The sequence below is a fragment of the Hesperophylax consimilis genome, chromosome 18, assembly GCF_061612785.1.
Source record: "Hesperophylax consimilis isolate HC1 chromosome 18, BYU_Hcon_1.0, whole genome shotgun sequence".
Lineage (NCBI taxonomy): Eukaryota > Metazoa > Arthropoda > Insecta > Trichoptera > Limnephilidae > Hesperophylax > Hesperophylax consimilis.
Genome location: NC_142853.1, coordinates 31,843,401 through 31,862,518, shown reverse-complemented (window position 1 = coordinate 31,862,518; position 19,118 = coordinate 31,843,401). Strand labels below are relative to the sequence as shown.

General features: G+C 35.5%; 1 protein-coding gene across 1 annotated transcript; it reads left to right on the top strand.

Moving 5' to 3' along the window:
* Positions 1-1,117: 1,117 nt before the first annotated feature.
* Positions 1,118-18,841, top strand: LOC149415667 (uncharacterized). The gene is made up of 6 exons (XM_089642802.1): positions 1,118-1,805; positions 6,502-6,572; positions 7,591-7,830; positions 9,028-9,131; positions 13,098-14,594; positions 16,451-18,841. The coding sequence occupies exons 1-6, from the start codon at positions 1,694-1,696 to the stop codon at positions 16,890-16,892; spliced, it is 2,466 nt and encodes an 821-aa protein (XP_089498928.1). The 5' UTR covers positions 1,118-1,693; the 3' UTR covers positions 16,893-18,841.
* Positions 18,842-19,118: the final 277 nt, after the last annotated feature.

Below are 19,118 nucleotides of genomic sequence, written 5' to 3'. Positions count from 1 at the left end.
TAGCGTAGAGTGTGTGGCAAGTGGGAATACAACCTGCAATAGCCATCCCAAGCAAAGGTGTGAGCTACCGTGCTCAGGCTGAATGACCTGGGGAACAGTGCCTCCGAGAAACAGGGTTGCATCTCTGAGTATTTAGACCCTACCCCAGCGCTCGGGGCTCTGCTGGAGTGGCTCATCTAATTCCCTAGATATTCGTGGGACAGAAATTAGACCAATCGAAAACTCCCTCTTCCGTCGTGGGGCCTTCAGAAAACCAAGGAGAATTGGAGAGGAAAGACGAAACCCCTTCTCCATAGTGGGGCCTTTAGGGAACCGAGGAGGATTGGAGAGGAGAGACGAAGTCCTTTTCCACCATGGGGCCTCCAGGGAACCAAGGAGGAGTGGAGAGAAGAGATGAGGCCCTCTTCTCTCGTGGGGCCTTCAGGGAACCGAGGGGTGACTCCACCATGACTCTTTCGTCTTGGGCCTTCAGGGAACCATCGGTGAGTGGAGAGGAGAGACAAAGTCCTTTTCCACCATGGGGCCTTTGGGGAACCAAGGAGAAGTTGAGAGGAGAGATGAGACCCTTTTCCCTCAAGGGACCTTTAGGGAACCAAGGAGGAGTAGAGAGGAGAGATGAGGCCACCTCCATGAACTCTTCCCTTGGGGCCTGAAGGAACTAAAAGGGAGTAGAGAGGAAAGATGCGGCTCTCTTCCCTTGTGGGGCCTTCAGGGAACCAAGGGGGATTGGAGAGGAGAGAAGAGACCTGTGAATATACAATGTGGAACCAGAAGACTTAGCCACATATCCAAAAACCACCCTGGTGAGCTTTATAAAAGGGACCGGGTGATTGTTAAGGGAATGAGGGAAAATGGGAAATTGCACGATGGCCCTATGGCCTAAGTGCTAAGTAAACCGTCTCCGCTCTATATAAACAAAAAGAAATAGCCAAATATTATTTTGATTATTATTGATAGTGATCAATAAGGTTTCATCAAGTAAAAAAACAACCTTTACTTTTACCATACTTTTACGAACAGAGCGTGAAAATTTTCGGAGCAATATGGAACACCTATGAAACTTGAAGTTCGTACAAGTTCGCTCTTCAAGTGTCATTGCGCATTGCGTTATTATTTTTCACAAGTTGTTTAGAGAATGTAAACATCGTATTGTTTATATTTTTCTGAAGAAATTTTAAATATTTTAAGAAATCGATCAATAAGCCATAATATAATGTGAAATTCAATGATCATCGTGGAAGTTAATAGTGAATCCATTGAGCTATTTATTTTCATTAAAAATAAAAGATAAATCCGCGTGACCGCGAGTGCTCGCGTGAAACCAATTGGGCACTTTCTATTTTATTGACAGAAAGTCGTTTTGAAGTGTTGAATTATTGTGGTTTTCGAAGATCCATTCGATCTATTTGTTGTACAAAGTGAAATATATCTAGGAAGATTACTACGACTTAAGTTTTAAACGTGGGTTCACTTGAAACACGTACACCAAGTAGGTCAGATAATAAATTAATGTCACTAAACCAAACACGAAAGATATTATTTAGCTAAGGGAATTCAGTGACAGTTTTCGCCATGCTCTAATGTTTGGTTGTGCTTATTTCCATCTTTAAAAATATCTCGTTGGTTTGACATTTTACCAAGTGAATTGTGCATTTTGTTCAATAGTTTGATGTGAATAGTGAATGTGAAAACAATGGAAAGGTTATCCCATGATTTGAACCTTGCTCTAGAAGAGAGCAATTGTGGTAAGCAGGGGCGTAGAAAGTTTGGCCTGAGGAGAAGAACTAGATCTGCTGGGAACCTGCGTAAGTACTTTTATCTTTAAAAAATGTGCACAAGCTAGGTTGGCACCTAATATAGTTCCTTACCAAGAAAACCAAATAAAGAACTGTTGTCTTTGAATTTTTCGCTTTGGAATTAGTTAAAAAAACAATGATTTTTTTTATTAATTTGCTATATTATTGCACAAATTTCAATGATATGAAAGAAATAACAATTAAAACGTATTATATTGAATAAACCTTCTATGTGTATATAGAGTATGTTGATAACGATTGTTTCTCTCAATAGTGTTTGCTATTCAAAAACTTTTCATTAACCATTTTTACATTTAAATGTAACCCACTGCTGGTAGATTATTCAATATTGACCAGCTGCTAACCCTATACAAATCTCAATTTCGCCTAACAATTGAATTTAGAAGCCACCTCTGGGCTGGGGCCGCACAATACTTGATAAACCTACTTGATTCTGTGGAAAGGAGGGCAGTCCGTCTGAATGACAATCCATTGTCAACAGACCGATTGCCATCTCTAATGCACTGACTCAATGTGGGCATGCTGAGTCTGTTCTATAGGTATTTTAATGGAGCCTTCTCTAATGATCTAGCAGCATTGATCCCCAGTGCAAGTGTACTCGATGTACACGAGCGGAACACCCGTTCACAGTTGATGTTGGCTTCATGAGAACGGGCCGCTTCTTCGACTAGTTTTTGTGTCAGACGGCTCGTATGTGGAACGAGCTACCGGCATTTGTTTTTCCTCCTTCATATAATCCGGGCCTCTTCAAGACCCACATTAATAAATCCCTTCCTACAGCCCCTACCTTAAACCACCTCACAACGCTGCCCAACCGAGTGGCGACATAGCTCCCCTGTCTTTACACTGCATAGAAAAGGGTGCTCTTGAAATCAGCATTTTGAAAAGTATATCCTATGATTGAATCCTAGAATTGGAGACAAGATTTTTTTTTTTTTTTTCGCAAACTCCACACAGGCCTTGAGGAAAATAATTTCCCTCAGGGCCTATGCCGTCTTTGGGGTAGCCGTGTGATTTTTTGAGGAGAGGAAGGAGTGAACATATGTCTTGAAGAGACCCATGTTATAAGAGGGAGGAAACACAGGAGCTGTTGAAATCAAAAGCGAGTCGTAGAAACGAGCCGTTCTGAAATGTGAAAAATGTCATCCGTGTACAAATTTTGGGCGTGTGTTTCTCGACTGCACCGATGCCGAAGACATCAATGACACTAGTTCCATCGAGCGTCTTCCATTTTAATACTGATAGAACAGGGACAGCATACCTACCTGACGCCTGTGCTCTAAAGATTGCAATCCGTTTAAGAAAGTGGAATCTATCAAACGGACAGCCCTTTTCTGTACAGAGTCAAGCTAATCATCTTTCGGCATTCTATTGTTTCAATATCATTTCTTACCGAATATTAAAAAATATTTAATATTACAATTAATTACAATTATTTGTTAATATGTGACTTTGTTAATAAATATGTCATTTTGTTAATATGTCACTTTGTTAATATGTCACTTTGTTAATGTGTCACTTTGTTAATGTGTCACTTTGTTAATATGTCACTTAGTTGATGTTCTTTAATACTTTATTTCAGTTTACAGTGCCGAAAATACAATACAGTAAATGTATTGATTACACATAAATCATTATTTATTTACCCTGTTCTGCAGAACTGCCGTAAATGTGTGGTTTAAACCGTACACATTGTTTTCGAGTAGGTACCACACGTTTTTGTGATTCACACATCTTTTTTTATCTATAAAATTACTCAGATTTATTCAGGTATCTGCTGTGCTACCTGCAGTCTCTTGTGTTGTGAAATAATTTTAACGGAACCTACTTCAAGGTCCACATCTTTGCATGAAAATTTTTCAGTTAATTCATCGGCTAAACTAGAAAATACCCACAAACAATGTTCACTCTAAGCATTGCGGCCCTGAGACAAACGGCGTCTGGCATGAGTTCAAATTTTGGCACTCCTCGTCAAAACCAGTAGACTCGTAGATAGGTGATTACTGTAATCAATAATCTTTGGATGATTTCTGAAGAGAGATTGCTGAACTTGATTAGTGTCTGACTACTCAAATGCATCGGGTTCCTGCTCACGAGTCGTGGGTTCAATCCTCTGTTAGATACATAAGTCCTCCCATCGTTATTAAAGACAAGCTGTAAAAAATAATTAAAAAAGATTTTCTATTAAAATATTATTTTGTAGGTAGGCACCTACTTTATCGCTTGTCTGAATTCTTTACACAAGCAGTTTCAATTTTGAAAGTGACCCTTAAATTCAAAGCAAATTTGAGTTAAACCAGATTTCACATTTCACGCAGAAATAACTAACATACATCACAGACATCCGAAATTACTATGTTTGATGGTTTTAGGAGGAATTGTCAGGTTATTCGTTATCTGGAAATGTTGTCTTTCTTTTTAATTGGCCAATAATTTCTCAAAAATATATGTATTTATTTATTTATTTATTTATTAAACGCCATAAAAGGCTTTTACATTAATGTGAAACATTGGATTATAAGTACACAGTTCAGGGCTGTCAGAGACTTGACAATTAGAAATAGCATTTTTCATTAAAATAATACATCCACAAGCAGTTTTTATTGATGCTATACATATACATTTCACATATATACATTCACATATACACACATATTTCACATATTTCACATATTTCACATATACACATATATACATTTCACATATGTAAAATATACATTATTATCTAGTTTGTTACATACAATATTATCTAGTTTGTTATATACAATATTATCTAGTTTGTTATATACAATATTATCTAGTATGTTATATACAATGTTATTTAGTTTGTTATATACAATATTATCTAGTTTGCTATATACGATATTATCTAGTTTGTTATATACAATATTATCTAGTTTGTTGAAGGTGAATCTGCATTCAGTTTATGTTGAGTTTCTCAATCCTGTTGCACCAAACTTTCTAGAGTAAAGTTGGACCTGAGCCAATTTACCAAAGAATTTATGTAGCCTCTTATTTTTGTCCAAGCCAAAATATGTGGAATTCTCATAAACAATGGATTAAGTTTAAAGCTAAAAGCTGGAATTTCTCCTAAAACTACTTTTTGCCAAATGAAACAATACCTGAAGTAATAATCAAAGTTCTGCCGGAATATTTACTTTAAAATTTAAAAAGAAATCTTTGGATACACCAATTAACATACTTTTTGGCTTAGATGAATTAAGTGAAGATAGGTTTGCACGTGGTTTCACTGAACAAGATCCAGTGGACATACTTGAGATTTACTGCGTTTAGTATCGCACATAAGTTCATTCATCAGACAAGCTGTCACCAACTGCCACAAACTCGTCATTCTAGGTTATTTTTTTGTGAAAAAATGCCTTCCTGTGCCTTTGAAAGGTCCACAAATCATTCACTAGCAAAAAACAGAACTCTTTGAGTTTCTTTCCATTCTTAAATACAAGCAAATTATTTATTACTTCAAAAAATACAATTATTCAATAGGCTTTTAGCTACCTGTACTAGGCGGACGTAGCAAATCAAGTAATCTCATACAGCATTCCGTATTCACCTTAGTGTAAGCAAGTAAGCGTATCTTGTCATCTCAGTCACACCCGTGACGTAGTATTTAGTTATTCACTGCAACTTTTAAATACACAAGCGTTGCCCGGTCCTGTATCAGTTTCGTCCATACACACATTTTCTATGATTGTCTATCTTTGCGAAGAACAATGTTTGATTTAAGAATTTAGTAGAGACAGCTACTTGCCACGTTTTGGATTAATTTTGTGAGACTTTAACATGTCTATTTGTTTTGTAATGTTATTGAATATAGGTAACTTATAAAAAAAAAAGATTTTATATCTTGCTAGCCTGATGAATTACGAAACTTATTGTGGGACGTGAGGAATTTACAATGCATAGGTGGGAGTTAATAGGTACAATTTTACATTTGTATTTTGATATAAAAATTATAAGTTTCACGTACAAAACATTATAAAAATTTAAAAAGGGAGGTTAAGTAGAGAACAAACAAGAAAAAACAAAAAAGGAAACACAGGGATATATGCATACATAAGCACAAAGCCAAGGTAGGAATTTACAAAAAGGTACTTACCCACTAATACAGGGGATAGAAAAGAAGAGAAATGGAAACAAGATAAAACACAACATGACAAGAATTACATATTTTCGTTTTTATATGTACTTACAAAATATTCGTTTAGGATTTCTCTGAATTTTTTCATATGCTGCAGTTTTTATACATATTTGGAAGAGAGTTGTAGAGTGTGTAGGCAATATAGTAAAGAGATTTTACCCATATTTTGTAGTGTGTGTTGGAGGAATTAAATTGAATTAATAAGTTTCAAGGTATATTCAACTCGTAAGGTGTGAAGTACAAACTGATAATATATATACAGATCAGTATTGTTTATTCAGAAAAGGTCACACAGTGGACCCTATTTAGGTCAACACCAAATCACTTAAAACAAAAGGTTTTTTGTTAGATCCAAAAAGTTTTGTGATTGATTGATTGATGTTTTATTTATTAGGCTTAATTTTTCCTTACTTCTAGTGAAATTTATCAATAAAAAACATTTTATTGATTCCTAATAATGTATTGATAAATACATATAATTATGATAAGGTGTTGTAATGTTGTTTATATTTTATTAATTTTCAGCTGCTTGTATCATTGGCATAACAGAGGATGGCAGTTCCAGTAGCCCCCCACAACCTCCCATCATTTCTCAGGTAAATTAAAAATATGTATTTTAGAAACTAATTGCTATATTAGGCTGAAAATGCAGTCGATATCGACAGCTTTTTTTATTTTTATTTATATATTTTTTTTTAATTTTTTTTTTAGGTTTGTCAACAGTGATTCATATCAAAGCTCTCGCAAATACAATTACATTTAACACGGTTGATACTATCACTAATTACAGACAAACACAACATTGATGACATAATGGATAATAATTGTTACATGAATATAAGGAATTCCAATCAAATAAATTTTTTTATGAAAATTCAGTTTCTTACTTAAACAACTTTATTTTTTTTACAAATATGGATTTCATAGTTAAAATAATTTTGGAAGTTTGCATTTTTTAAACCCGCCAAAACTATTGAAATCTTACGGGGTATGCGTGATGTCATAAGTATCTCAGTTTTGTTGGTTAACAGTAAGGTCAATCCCACTCTGGTCAATATTAAATTAACATATACCAATTTAAATATGTAACAAGATTTTTAAAAAAAAGTCAATTAGTTAAGATTCAGAAGTAAATAGTCCTAAATCGCTATCTGTCATTATTTTAAATGTTCCCAACAAGGCGTATCAGCACTCTACTCTTCCTTATATACAAGCCAACAACACTATGCAGAAAATACTTGCGCAATAAATTTATTCATTTTTTTAGCGTAATGAAAATTATTTAAAAAATACTTAACACTTATTTCTTTAATCAAATTTTATTAAAAGTAAATTACAATTCGTGAGCATGTAATTCTTGATTTCAAAATTTCTCCTCACACTCTTCCTATTTAGTTCTTTTTTGTTATTACTCACTCATTAAGATTAAGATATAATCTCACCCCAGAAGAAATTACTAATAACATGTACATAAAAGGTACCTACTTTAATTATGTAAAATTTAACATACTTACCTTACCACTCGTAATACAATTTACTGTGTACTGTAAATAAATAAAATAAAAACCAGCACATTTTTTGTAACAGTTCTCCCGTCGTAACATTAAATTCTAGGTTCTATCCGACTCGGATGACCCCCAGTTGAACCAGCTGCAGCAGAGCGCCACCAAGTCCCGCGCCACGCACTTCTGCCCCATCGGTAACATTGAGTCAGACTCTTTCAACGAGAACTTCTCGCCCACCAAGCCGCCCAATGCGCGCCGCAAGCGCAAGTTCAAGAAGATGGCAATCGAGTACTCGGACAATAACAGTAATGGACGGATATCTCCGTCGCTGCTTGTCGGCCCATCGCACGTAAGGCCTTCCCTCCCTTCGATTTGTTGATCCCTTTGATTTAGTACTGTCAAAAAACTAGCCGTTAGAAATGTCCAAAGCTGAAAATTTGGGATGTAGGAGTACTACCTACTCCAATTGTTGAATTTCTGAAGCAATTCATCACTCTCATCCATCAATGACATTACTTTTCCTGATATATTTATATATATTTTTTTTAAAGAAAGACAAACATTCCCGGGTAACAAATAACCCAACAATATTTGAAAATCTCCTACTACCACAATAGTAAGCAGAAAATGTTTCTTGTGTCGTGACGGAGGACTTAGCCAGTCGAGGAATTGAGCGTACGACGCCTGGGTGGGACTCAATCCACTGACCGGTCAATGAACTGTAAAACTTTTGCTTTGAATTTTATATAATAAATATTATTAAGTATTTGTTTGGAGAATTCAATAAATTATACCTACCTGTAATATTATAATGTTTTAAGTATAAAATTATTTAGATGAGATACAAAGTAAAAAAATTGGTTGCACTTTTTTACCTCCAATTAATCTAAATTGACCTCCAACGCTCTAATATCGAACGACCGTAAACTATCAAACCTGGTCCCCGCGCAATGCTATTCGCTTGATAATAGTGGAACACTTTTTGACAAGATTTTAGTACACAAGTTTGTCCAATATGTTAATACGGGATAATCATGTGCCTCTATGATCATCTCGTGATTATTCACAAGTCTGTGCTAATTGAAAAAAAAAATCAACGACTCTCAATGAAAATATGAAACAGAAAATAAAAAAGAAGCCGTGGCAACTGAGATTCAAACTCAGAACTTCGTCTACCCGGGACTGGAAATAATGAAAAATAATTTTAACAATTTTCAAGGAAGAGTATGAGATTTATAAAAATCACGAAATTTAATTATTATACTAGCTCAATCGGTAGAAACGACAGTCCGCGATAGACTTGGTTCGAGTTTCAGTTTTCTGTGTCTTCAAATTTATATTTTCATTGAGAGTTGTTGATATTGTTTTCAATTAATTAATTTTTATTATCATGGCCGCATTACCTCACCGTTGTAAAAATGGCATTCAGTTAATTAAACGATAACATTAATTATTTCATACAATAACCTTATTATCTCGTTTGCTTCCATTTTCCTTTCTCGATTTATGCAACAACAATCATTTCAACATTTGTGATAATTTTCAGATAAACTTGGTGACCAATTGCTCCATTTTGAATGTCCAGGGACCGTCTCCCCTCGCTCTTATAAATAAGAAGAAGAGGATTTTCAAACACAATTGCCAAGATGGGTATGTATTCTTGAAACTTTAATTCAAGATAATTATAATGATCATAATTGGATAATTTATATAGTGCCGTTGTTGCAAAAATCAACTCAAGGACGCTGTACAATTTATTACGAGTTCCTAGGCTCTATCTAATTTTGTTATTTACAAATAGATACGGAAAAACATACTCACCTGGCAGGTTATATCAGATGAACACACTTTTATTAAAAAAATTACGTCTTTGCACGCAGAGGACACTATAGTAAAAACACTGGACATTGATTTTACATTTGCTCTTTAATCCTCCATTACAATTGATATTACATTTATTAAAATACTAGCTAAATCCCGCCACGCGTTGCTGTGGCACAGTCTATCTGTGCAGATAGAGAAATAATAGCGCGTGTTGCTTTTATGTCCAACAGATGATGCTGGTTTTTTTTAAAAAAAAGCACATTTTTACCTATATAATATAGGTATATAAAAATACAGGCGTGTTCAAATGCAACATTGTGTCAAAATTTTAAAGTAATCAGTGAAGAACTTTTGGAGATTTAAGATTTTGAACAAACGAACATTTACATTTTTTCACAAAAACTGAAGAATTTAGTACTCTTTAGGACTGGAGAATTTTTATTTATTTTATTTTATTTTATTGATACAATATTTAGAGAAGTACATGTGGTTTTTTGTTATATTTCACCCTCTATGCTAGGGATGACCCTGTGTTATGGCGGGTGAATTTTACAGTTTGCGGACATAGAATCTATACATTACTATAATATAAAAAAGAAAAATGATGTATAGCTAGTTTGGGTTGCAAGAAGAGGATGGAGAAGTTAGAGAATTATAAGAAGATGAAAAATTTGAGAAATTAATAGTAAATAGATCACACTAATTAATTATGTACATACTATGAGAGGTGATTAAATTGATAGAGTGTAGAATGAATGGGTATTGTAATTGCTATGTATTCCGTGTGTAAGGATCCATTTCGTAATTTGTTTTTTTAAAGGAATGGGGTTGACTCACGGTTTTTAGGTTTTCAGGGATAAGGTTAAAGATTTTAGAAGGTACTTTGAAGTGACCGTTGGTTATGGAATGAGATCTTAATAAGCTTGCAGATTCTTAGTTGTTAACATTTTTTATAAATTTAGTTATTTACATTTTTTATGAATTTAGTTATTTACAATGTTGCGGACTGTGAAAGGTTTCTGACTTTATGAAAATGACTGTATAAAAGGTGAGTTTTAAGTTTAGCTCTGAATTCTGTTATTATACTGTGAATTATTTGTATTATAAAAATAACTATTTCTCTATTAAGAGGCTCAAATGCAAACTCAAATATATATTTGTGTTGGTGTATTTATCCTGATCATATCAATGACGTTGCAAAACATAGATAGATATATTGTAAAAATCGCAAAGTAGCAAGCAAAAATTATGGTAGTTGCCGTACTTGGTACTAAACTCTTAAATTGTTTTAATGAGTGCCAAAATGCACTAATGTCTCGCGGGGAAGTATTTCCATTACACGGCAAACACCAGTGAAAGCCAAGGAATAACATTTAATTTGTAAATACACTCAAATTACTTATTATTAGGGAATGCAATCCCGGTATACCGGGATCCCGAAATACCGGGATCCCGCAGACATTTTGCGTCACTAATCTCGGTCGAAAATTTTGCGGGATCCCGCTGGACTGGCGGGATTACAGAGAAGCTTCTACAACTGCATCAACGTCCAGTTCTTCCACATCGGCTCATTGTGAACCTCAACCATCAACAAATAAAATCACTGACCATTTTTCAAGCGAAAACAATTCCGTCTAAAAGAGGGTATCACGAATGGTGTCTAAAGATGGTTTACCATTCCGAGTTTTCTGTATCTCGTTGGATTTGCGAGATCTTTTTAAAGCTGGGGGTTTTAACTTACCAACATCGTCTAATTCAATCAAATTAATGGTTATGAATTACGGCAAGACACTAAAAATGATGGTTATTCAAGATCTTTTAAAGCTGAAAGAGAGCAACTACAGATTTACCCTCACTTACTCTGAATTACTTCGAGTCCGGTGGATTAAAAGGCACATACCTTCAATTCACTTACAATGCGCTAATGACTATTGTGCCAACCAGCGTGGAAGCTGAACGAGCTTTTTCAGCCGCTGGCTACCTTGTGTCCAATATCAGAAGCCGTTTATCAGATGACACAATTAATACTTTAACTTTTTTACGAAGCTATTTCCAAAATAATGTTTAATTAAACTTATGATGCTCATTGTACAAGAATATTTTTTATTGTGTGAACGTTATTATTTAAATTTAAGTTTCAGTTCAATTTCGGTTCCGTGCCGGCAATCCGGGCGTTTATTTTATTTTCATTTGTGTACATAGATTTCTTTTACCCACCTCACTAGACAAAGTCTTTTCCGAGGCGGGTATCTTATGTAAATTTATGTCTTATCTTATTATTTGCCAATTTATGGCTTAAACTTTACCTATGTCTAACTAAAGGTATACCTATTAACCCATTGGCCTCCGAATTGTTTTGTACCGAAGTTTTAAATCTGCAGTGGTGTACTAAATCTTACATAACTTTTAAACTAAACATACAAACGAAACAATTTTTTTAAATTTACTCGTTCATTGAATTAAGGTATGCAAAAAATATATGCAGTTTTTTTAAAAATAATAATAATATGATTAAACGAGGATATAAAAATATTTTTTTTCATAAAACCCATTTTTTTTTCTTTTTTTTATAATTGGATTAAGAAAAGTTTTACATTAATCATACTTATGACCATAATATATTTTATTTCAATTTGGGCTGATGTTAGCCGCCCACCACGCATTTTACGAACAAGCTTGTCAATTCCCGAACCACACGCTATTTAAAAAAAAATTCAATGACGCTGAAATATAACAAAATTTCAATCGTAAATATCAGGAAAAAACTGTACCAACGGAGTCCTGCCAATTACTACGAAATGAATGCTTAATTATCTACAGAGCGATTGGCATTTAAAATTTTAAACACAGATGTCAATAATGTATCCCTTTTTCGTTTTTAAGCCGACGACACCAGACCCGCCAGGATGGCGTCGTTTGAGGCCAATGGGTTAATAAATCATTTAAAATGTCCCAAAGAACTTGTTTTATTACAGGCATAAATTTTAAAGTCTAAAAACAAGGTTGGTAGATCGAGGTCTTTATTATACAATTGATTAGATATCTAAGTCCACTCTGCTGGATCCCGCAAATACCTGGATCCAGCGGGACTAAGATTGTTCAGTCCCGCAAATACCTGGATTGACATTTTCTTGCGGGATTGCATTCCCTACTTATTATTATTACTAATACAATTATTTCAATTGTTTCTCGAAGATTTTCAACTCCATTAGAGAAAGTGCGATAGCGAATGTAGCAAAACATTAGTAAATAAGAAAGACAACATACCGGCGGTAGGTCATCTCATACAGGAGTATACATAATGTTTTGGTCTTAGTGTAAGCGAGTTAGCATACCTTGCCGTCTCAATCACACCCATGACGTAGAATGTAGTATTCGCCGCCACTTTAAAGTATGTAAATGCTGCCTGGGTACCTAGCACGGTCGATCGATAAAGGTTTTATCGATAATGTCGGTAACTTGTCGTCGTTCCCGAGCATGACAGCAGATAGCAAATGAAAAAAAAACAGTTCACAACAATTAAGTATTAATAATTTATTCGACAACTGAACTGTTATCTGTTCGTTGGCGATCTGCAGTCATGCTCAGGAACGATGAAAAGTTACCGACATTATCAATAAAATCTTTATCGATCGACTGTGCTAGATACCCTGGTTCTGTATCTATTTCGTTCATACACATATGAATGAAATTTGAATTAAGAATTTACTGGAAACGTATTTGTGTTTGTTGCGAGACAATAACTTGTCTATATGTTTATGTAATATCATGGTTTGTATGCATTTATTGCAGGTACAGGTCCAACATCTTCTGTGGGAAGCGCAAGTGGTCTCACAGGGAGAGAAGTGAGGTTGGAGAGATGAGAGAGAGGTCCTTCAGCGGCGGATGCACTTCCAAGTCCTACTTCTTCAGCAAAGGAAGTCCCAAGTCATACCTCGACTTCAAAAACTCCAAGAAACTACTCCCTCTTGACAAAGTCCCCAAATTTAAAGAGAAACACGGTGTAGTGGCTAAGAGTGCGGCCGTTAAGAACGGTATTGAATCTGCTCTTCAAACTATCAACCTCTCGACTCTGTCTGAAAAACCTATGCTTGGCAGTTCCACCTTCAACTTTGTGTACCGATGTCCAACAAATAAGAACAGTTCTGCTGATCCTACATCTGTTATTAAAATTGCAACAGAACTCCCTCCTTTCTTTGCACCCAAGGAGAATGAATGCAACTGGGGAAGCACAACTAAAACACACCACAAGAAGCACGATAAATCTCACAATGGTAAACACAAATCATCGCAATTTAAAACTAACCCGGACCAGTTGAGAAATCCTCTTCAGTTCGATGATCAGGCTCTCGTAATGGATTGCTCCGTTGCCAATGAACTCCTTAGTTCAAGTTCTCTCAGCAGCAGTGACTCTGAAGGCGTTGTCACAAACGATAGTGACCGAGAAGGTGACGATGAGTTGACAGATTGGCCGGGCAATGAAGAAATATCTTCCTTCACCAAAAGCTTAAACTTTCAAAAAATACAAAGACCGTACCCTAACGCACCCTTCAAAACAAACGTCGCCCCAGCTGCAAAGCCTACTTCTAAGAAAGATAAGTTCCTCCCCAAGCAAGGATTGAGTAGCTGCAAGAATAAGACTGAAGCTATTTTTAATAAAACTGATTTGCAAGACGCTGGTTTGGACATGCAGTTAATGGATGAAGACACGATGATGTCAGATTCTGGATCAGTATTGGATACTTACGCTTGTAACGTCACTCGATCTCACAGCGATTTGCTCGGTCCTTCCAACTCCCACACATCCTTTACCAGCTTCGGCGATGTCAAAAACGCCGGACTTCAAAACAATAATGCAAACGAGGCATTTTTCCATTCATTCCAAGCATTTCAAGACAAGGCAAAGCTAACAGATAAAAACAGCGAGCCGTATACTCCGAGGTCAAACTTCCACCTTCAGAAGACGTCTTCAAGCGATTTGAATCTAAGTGAGAAATCGCCACAAAGCGACCATTGCTACAGCGAACATTCCGCTTGTTTCGGGACTCCGGAAATAAGAGAAATCAGAGCCGGTTGCCGAAGAATCAGAGATGAACGACCGGGTTTTACAATTCTCAGTGCAGCGAATGAGCAACTTTCTAAATTCCTGCGGGATCCTTGCCAGGATGAGTTGAAGTTGCCGTGTTTCAGTAATGATCATGAAGAGAAAGAGAAGCTCGCTTGCCTGGCTAAACTATACTCTCTGGAGCTCCAAGTGGAGATGGGAAGACCTGTCCTCCGAAAAACAATGTAAGTGGAATTGTCTGAATTTTAAATTATTTTGTTTCGTCCCTTACACTAACGGAAGAATCATTTATTCTCACAATATGTTCTTCTTCGTATTATCTCATGGGTTTTCTAGGTTTACGTATGTTTAAAACAATATATATACAGTCAAACTTGGTTATAACGAGCGTGAGGGGACCGAATAAATTTAAGTACGGTAAATTTTCAAAATACGAGTAGGTTTAACTTTTTAAAAAAATACACTATTATTGCTCAAATTTATTATCAATGATTGTTTTAAAGATTTCGCTTTCATGCTTATTAATTTCCTCTTCAAAACAATCAAAGCATTATAGCTATCATCACCTGGTTCAAGGCTTCCAACAAAAATATCTCTAAATTGTCTAACTAATAGAAGAGTATGTATGAATGTGAATGAGGCAAGAAGTGTGTGCCAAGACCGAGTTGTTTGGCGGTCCGTACTCTTTGCCTACCCCTGCGGGAAACGGCGTGATGGTTAGTTAGTTATTATCACTTATCATGTGCTAACTGCACCTACCGCTTCTAAAATCGCACTTGTCATAAACAACTAGCTTGCGGGATTTTTTTGGTTTTCGGTTGTAAAATTTTATTTGTCACAAACCAGCGATGCACAACCCCCGGCCCCGTTCTTGCGGCCTGCACGTCAATTTCATACGGCCCACTTGGCTATAGAGAAAAATCAAAATGTTTGGGGTAATTCTTGAAAACCCAGGCTGAGAAAATTTTTTATAGAGTTTTGGTTAATTGACGCCGCATTTTCTAAATGGAACCAAAATTGATGAACTGGTTTAGATAACACGAAATTCAAAAATCAACAGAAACCTTAACTCTTGAATTTTGCTGTCAACCCCCTCCCCCTCAACGAAAACAAAAAAAAATCCGCTTGTAGGTTGCGGCCTGTTTGAAAAATTGTAGAAAAGTAGCTCCTCTGGCGAAAAAGTTGTGCATCACTATCATAAGTTTGCAGGGATTTATTTACTCGTAACTATGTATCTTCATAAAAATATTTATTAGTTTTTAAAACAAAATTGACGATGAGTTGTAATACAAATTTTCGAAGCTCAAATATTGCAGATTTTAAGGCAATTTTACATTGTGCCTGATGGATAGCAATGGTTCACATAGCCGACAATCTTACACAGGTAGTGCCATAAAAATATGAATCCGTCCCTAACGGGATATGAAATTCCTGAATAATTCCCAACTATTTTTTCAGATACAACGACACATTTATGTGTTCAGAAATTGTGTTGACTAAATTATTTGCTCGTTGTATCAGTGAATCGACCTCGTTATAACAGTCAATAATTATATGAAGATAAGGCTGAACTTTCGTTTATAATTGCTCCTTATAGCCGTGATCGTTATAACCAAATTCGACTGTATTATATAATTTTTTTGTTTCTAAATGTTACATAATGTACATGCCGTCCGAGTTAATTACATCACGTTTCGAGTTAATTTTGTGGTATAACTATTTTTGATTTGAGCCTTTGTTTTCAAGTTTTATAGGTCAAATTTGAAAAAAATCAGTTGCGCTATGTGGTTAATATCAGCTGTTTCATGTCTTTTAAAATACGTCAAAGTGCAGACCCAATAGTTTTTTAAACCTTTAGTTGCTATCAAAACGAAAAGAAGTTCTTTGGTCTCGCTATGTGATTTAGATTCACCAGTTTCCTACTTATATTAGAAGATTCCGGGCTGTGCACACATATTACAATAAATTACCTTCATGCAAAGAACCTAATAAATTTAAGAATACCTCTCATTGTGTTAACCTGTAAGTGCTTATTGTTTTATTTTGCATAATTTTAAAACACTTTTTGTTTAACTTGTAGCAACACGACGCAGTCAGTCCGCATGGAGCACACGAGGTTCCACCGCCAAAAGCTGCTCTCGGAGTTCAAGCGGCGCTGCTACGGCAACGATTGCAACTCCGACCAGGTCCTGGACTCCCTGTCCCCCTCGCTCCTGGCCAACGTGGACCTCTGCAAGCAGTCCTCCAGCATGGAGCCAGACATCTGCCTCCAATCCACCAGCTCGGCCGTGAACAACTTCGACCCGTACGCTTCCCTGACCAAAGCTTCCACGATTGATGATCTGTCCGCATCGCAAGACTATGATCAGGGATTCTCCGAACCGGCGCATCTCCATGATGTCGGGAATCTAGCGGTATATAAGAACGGTTTGGAAAGTCTTCGACCAGATTTGTTGTCTCATATTCCTCTCGGCGCATCTTTGACAGATTCAAGCTCTATCGATCTGGCAGAGTTGGATTAAATCGGTTTACTCAATTAATCCTTTTTAAGGCGATGCACCACGTTATGTAATATTTGGAATCGAGCCACTAACAATAACACTCCTTATCTAGATGGTGACAAAGTTTGAATTCCCGCTTAACTCCAGCCGCCTGTTTTGATTTATGGGTGTGTTTTTCTGGGCTTGTAAAAAGACAAAAAAATGCTGGATTGTTTCAAAGATCAAGATGTGTATTACTGGCAGTATTTAATTACAGCATCTTAAATATTTCTACAAATTTTTAAACAAAAAACACATGATTTTGCATCGCCTTAAAGGATATCTTGGTGACCTGTGAGCTTTCTCTTCTATGTATTAAAACAACTAAATATAACTCATATTCTAATGTTGTTAAAAATTAAACAGAGGTTTTTACTAATATTATGATGATAAAGTATTAACACAATTGATCTTTGCGGTATCAAAATATTTGTATTGCAAAGAGACAATTCTGTATGGCAAATTACTCAATTTTGCCAATTAAGTATCTTAATTTTTAATGTCTGTGTTCTGTGTATCCAATTAGTTTTTAAGCAAATCCTTTTTTATTTATATTTAGAAAATGTATTGGAAAATGCAAGTTAGTAGCTAGACTTCCATATTATGTTATATTGTTGGAATAATATTGAAACACCACGTCAAATCTTACCATCCCTTATTTCATTAGAGTCCAAAAGATAACATCATGAACGTTGCCATAACTTCTATTTTTATTTATATGTCATCGGCTATACCAATTTACAATTTAAAGGTTCACAGTATTTGAACAATTCATTCAATTTCAAAGTTAATATTCAAGTTCTGTGAAACAGCCGGCCCATGATGAAATAATAACAGAACTTGAATCGAACTTTCACAGAACTTGTATTTGTACCTGTCCTCAATCTTATTCACATTGATTAAGATTCGGTGGTTCAGAAAGAATGTATTCAATAACGTCATTATGTGAATCCTAGGTGAAACCTTTTTCTTTTCTGGTGTCCTATCGAATGTTGGGCTTTGATATCCATAATTTTAATTAATTGCTTCTATCATTTCCTAACCTAACCTATTTTGTATGTTACAGACCACGAGAAGTACATAATAACATAGCACTCTTTTTAGGGTGAATTGCCTAATACAAATAAAAGAGTAAATAATATGGACTTTAACAAATATGTATGTACTTCCCATCCCAACAAATAACTGGTGTCAACATATAAAGTAAGGTATCGAGGGAAAATAAAATGTGTCAAAATAGGAGTAGAATTGAAAATAATAACTGATTACACATCAAGTACCCACGGTTAAATGATATTTTACTCAATTTTCATTGCTATACATTCCAAAAGACAGCTTCTGTTCCTTCTATGTGACATTTATCCAAAACCTTTTTTAAAACCAAACAATTCGCAGACGTTTTAAAAAAAATATGTGAATGCATTTGCAAGCCGAATCATTCACGAGCCACTAGTTCTAGGGATTTGATTTGGAGTGCCGAACAAACTGCTTGCAAAACGCCTCCTGTTGGTTTTTTCTAACGAAGACAACGGCGTTCTCAGTATACATTGGGTCGGTGTCATGTGTAGTTCCTTGTTTTTTTTTTTGTTCTCAAACCCCAGGTTCCATCGTCTATTTAATCTCGCACATATTTATTTTGTTCCATACTTTTTATGTGTTTAATTATGGAGTGGTCAAAAGAAAATTAACTGAAACTGATTGTTATTTATTAAACCAAATCTTTACTCTGCGATCCTTAACATGAGGACTGTTCAAAAAAATTTAAAAGAAGATGACAACAATGTTGTTTCCTCTTCTTCTGAAGAAACTAGTGTTGGGTAAAGCTGCACCTCATCAAGTTGCATAATTTTCGTCACATGAATACATGATTGCAAGCACACGCACATGTATTACACCTATTTTTGTCTGTCCTAAAACGGGTGATATCCTAGTTGGACAGCCAAGGTTCGCTGTAACAATGTATTATGTCATGTTTTTTTTAAAATTAAATAAAAATAAAAAAAAAATAAATAAAGGTGGCTGACAAATGACTGCTAGTAATTTGCAGTTGGTTCCTTCCTGTCCCATGAATCGCTGGAAGTTCATTGTGACGTTAATGATTTACGAATGGCTCGGGGCAGGTTCGGTCCACAAATGTATACACACCTTTATCTTGTTTACGATGGGATTTCATTAACAAGGAGTATATATATTTACCATATAATGGAT

Bases quoted from the DNA above. Each gene is read 5' to 3' on its own strand.
- LOC149415667 (XM_089642802.1), top strand. From the start codon at position 1,694: ATGGAAAGGTTATCCCATGATTTGAACCTTGCTCTAGAAGAGAGCAAT. The intron at 1,806-6,501 runs GTAAGTACTTTT...ATTAATTTTCAG, and splicing joins TAGATCTGCTGGGAACCTGC to CTGCTTGTATCATTGGCATA. The intron at 6,573-7,590 runs GTAAATTAAAAA...ATTAAATTCTAG, and splicing joins AACCTCCCATCATTTCTCAG to GTTCTATCCGACTCGGATGA.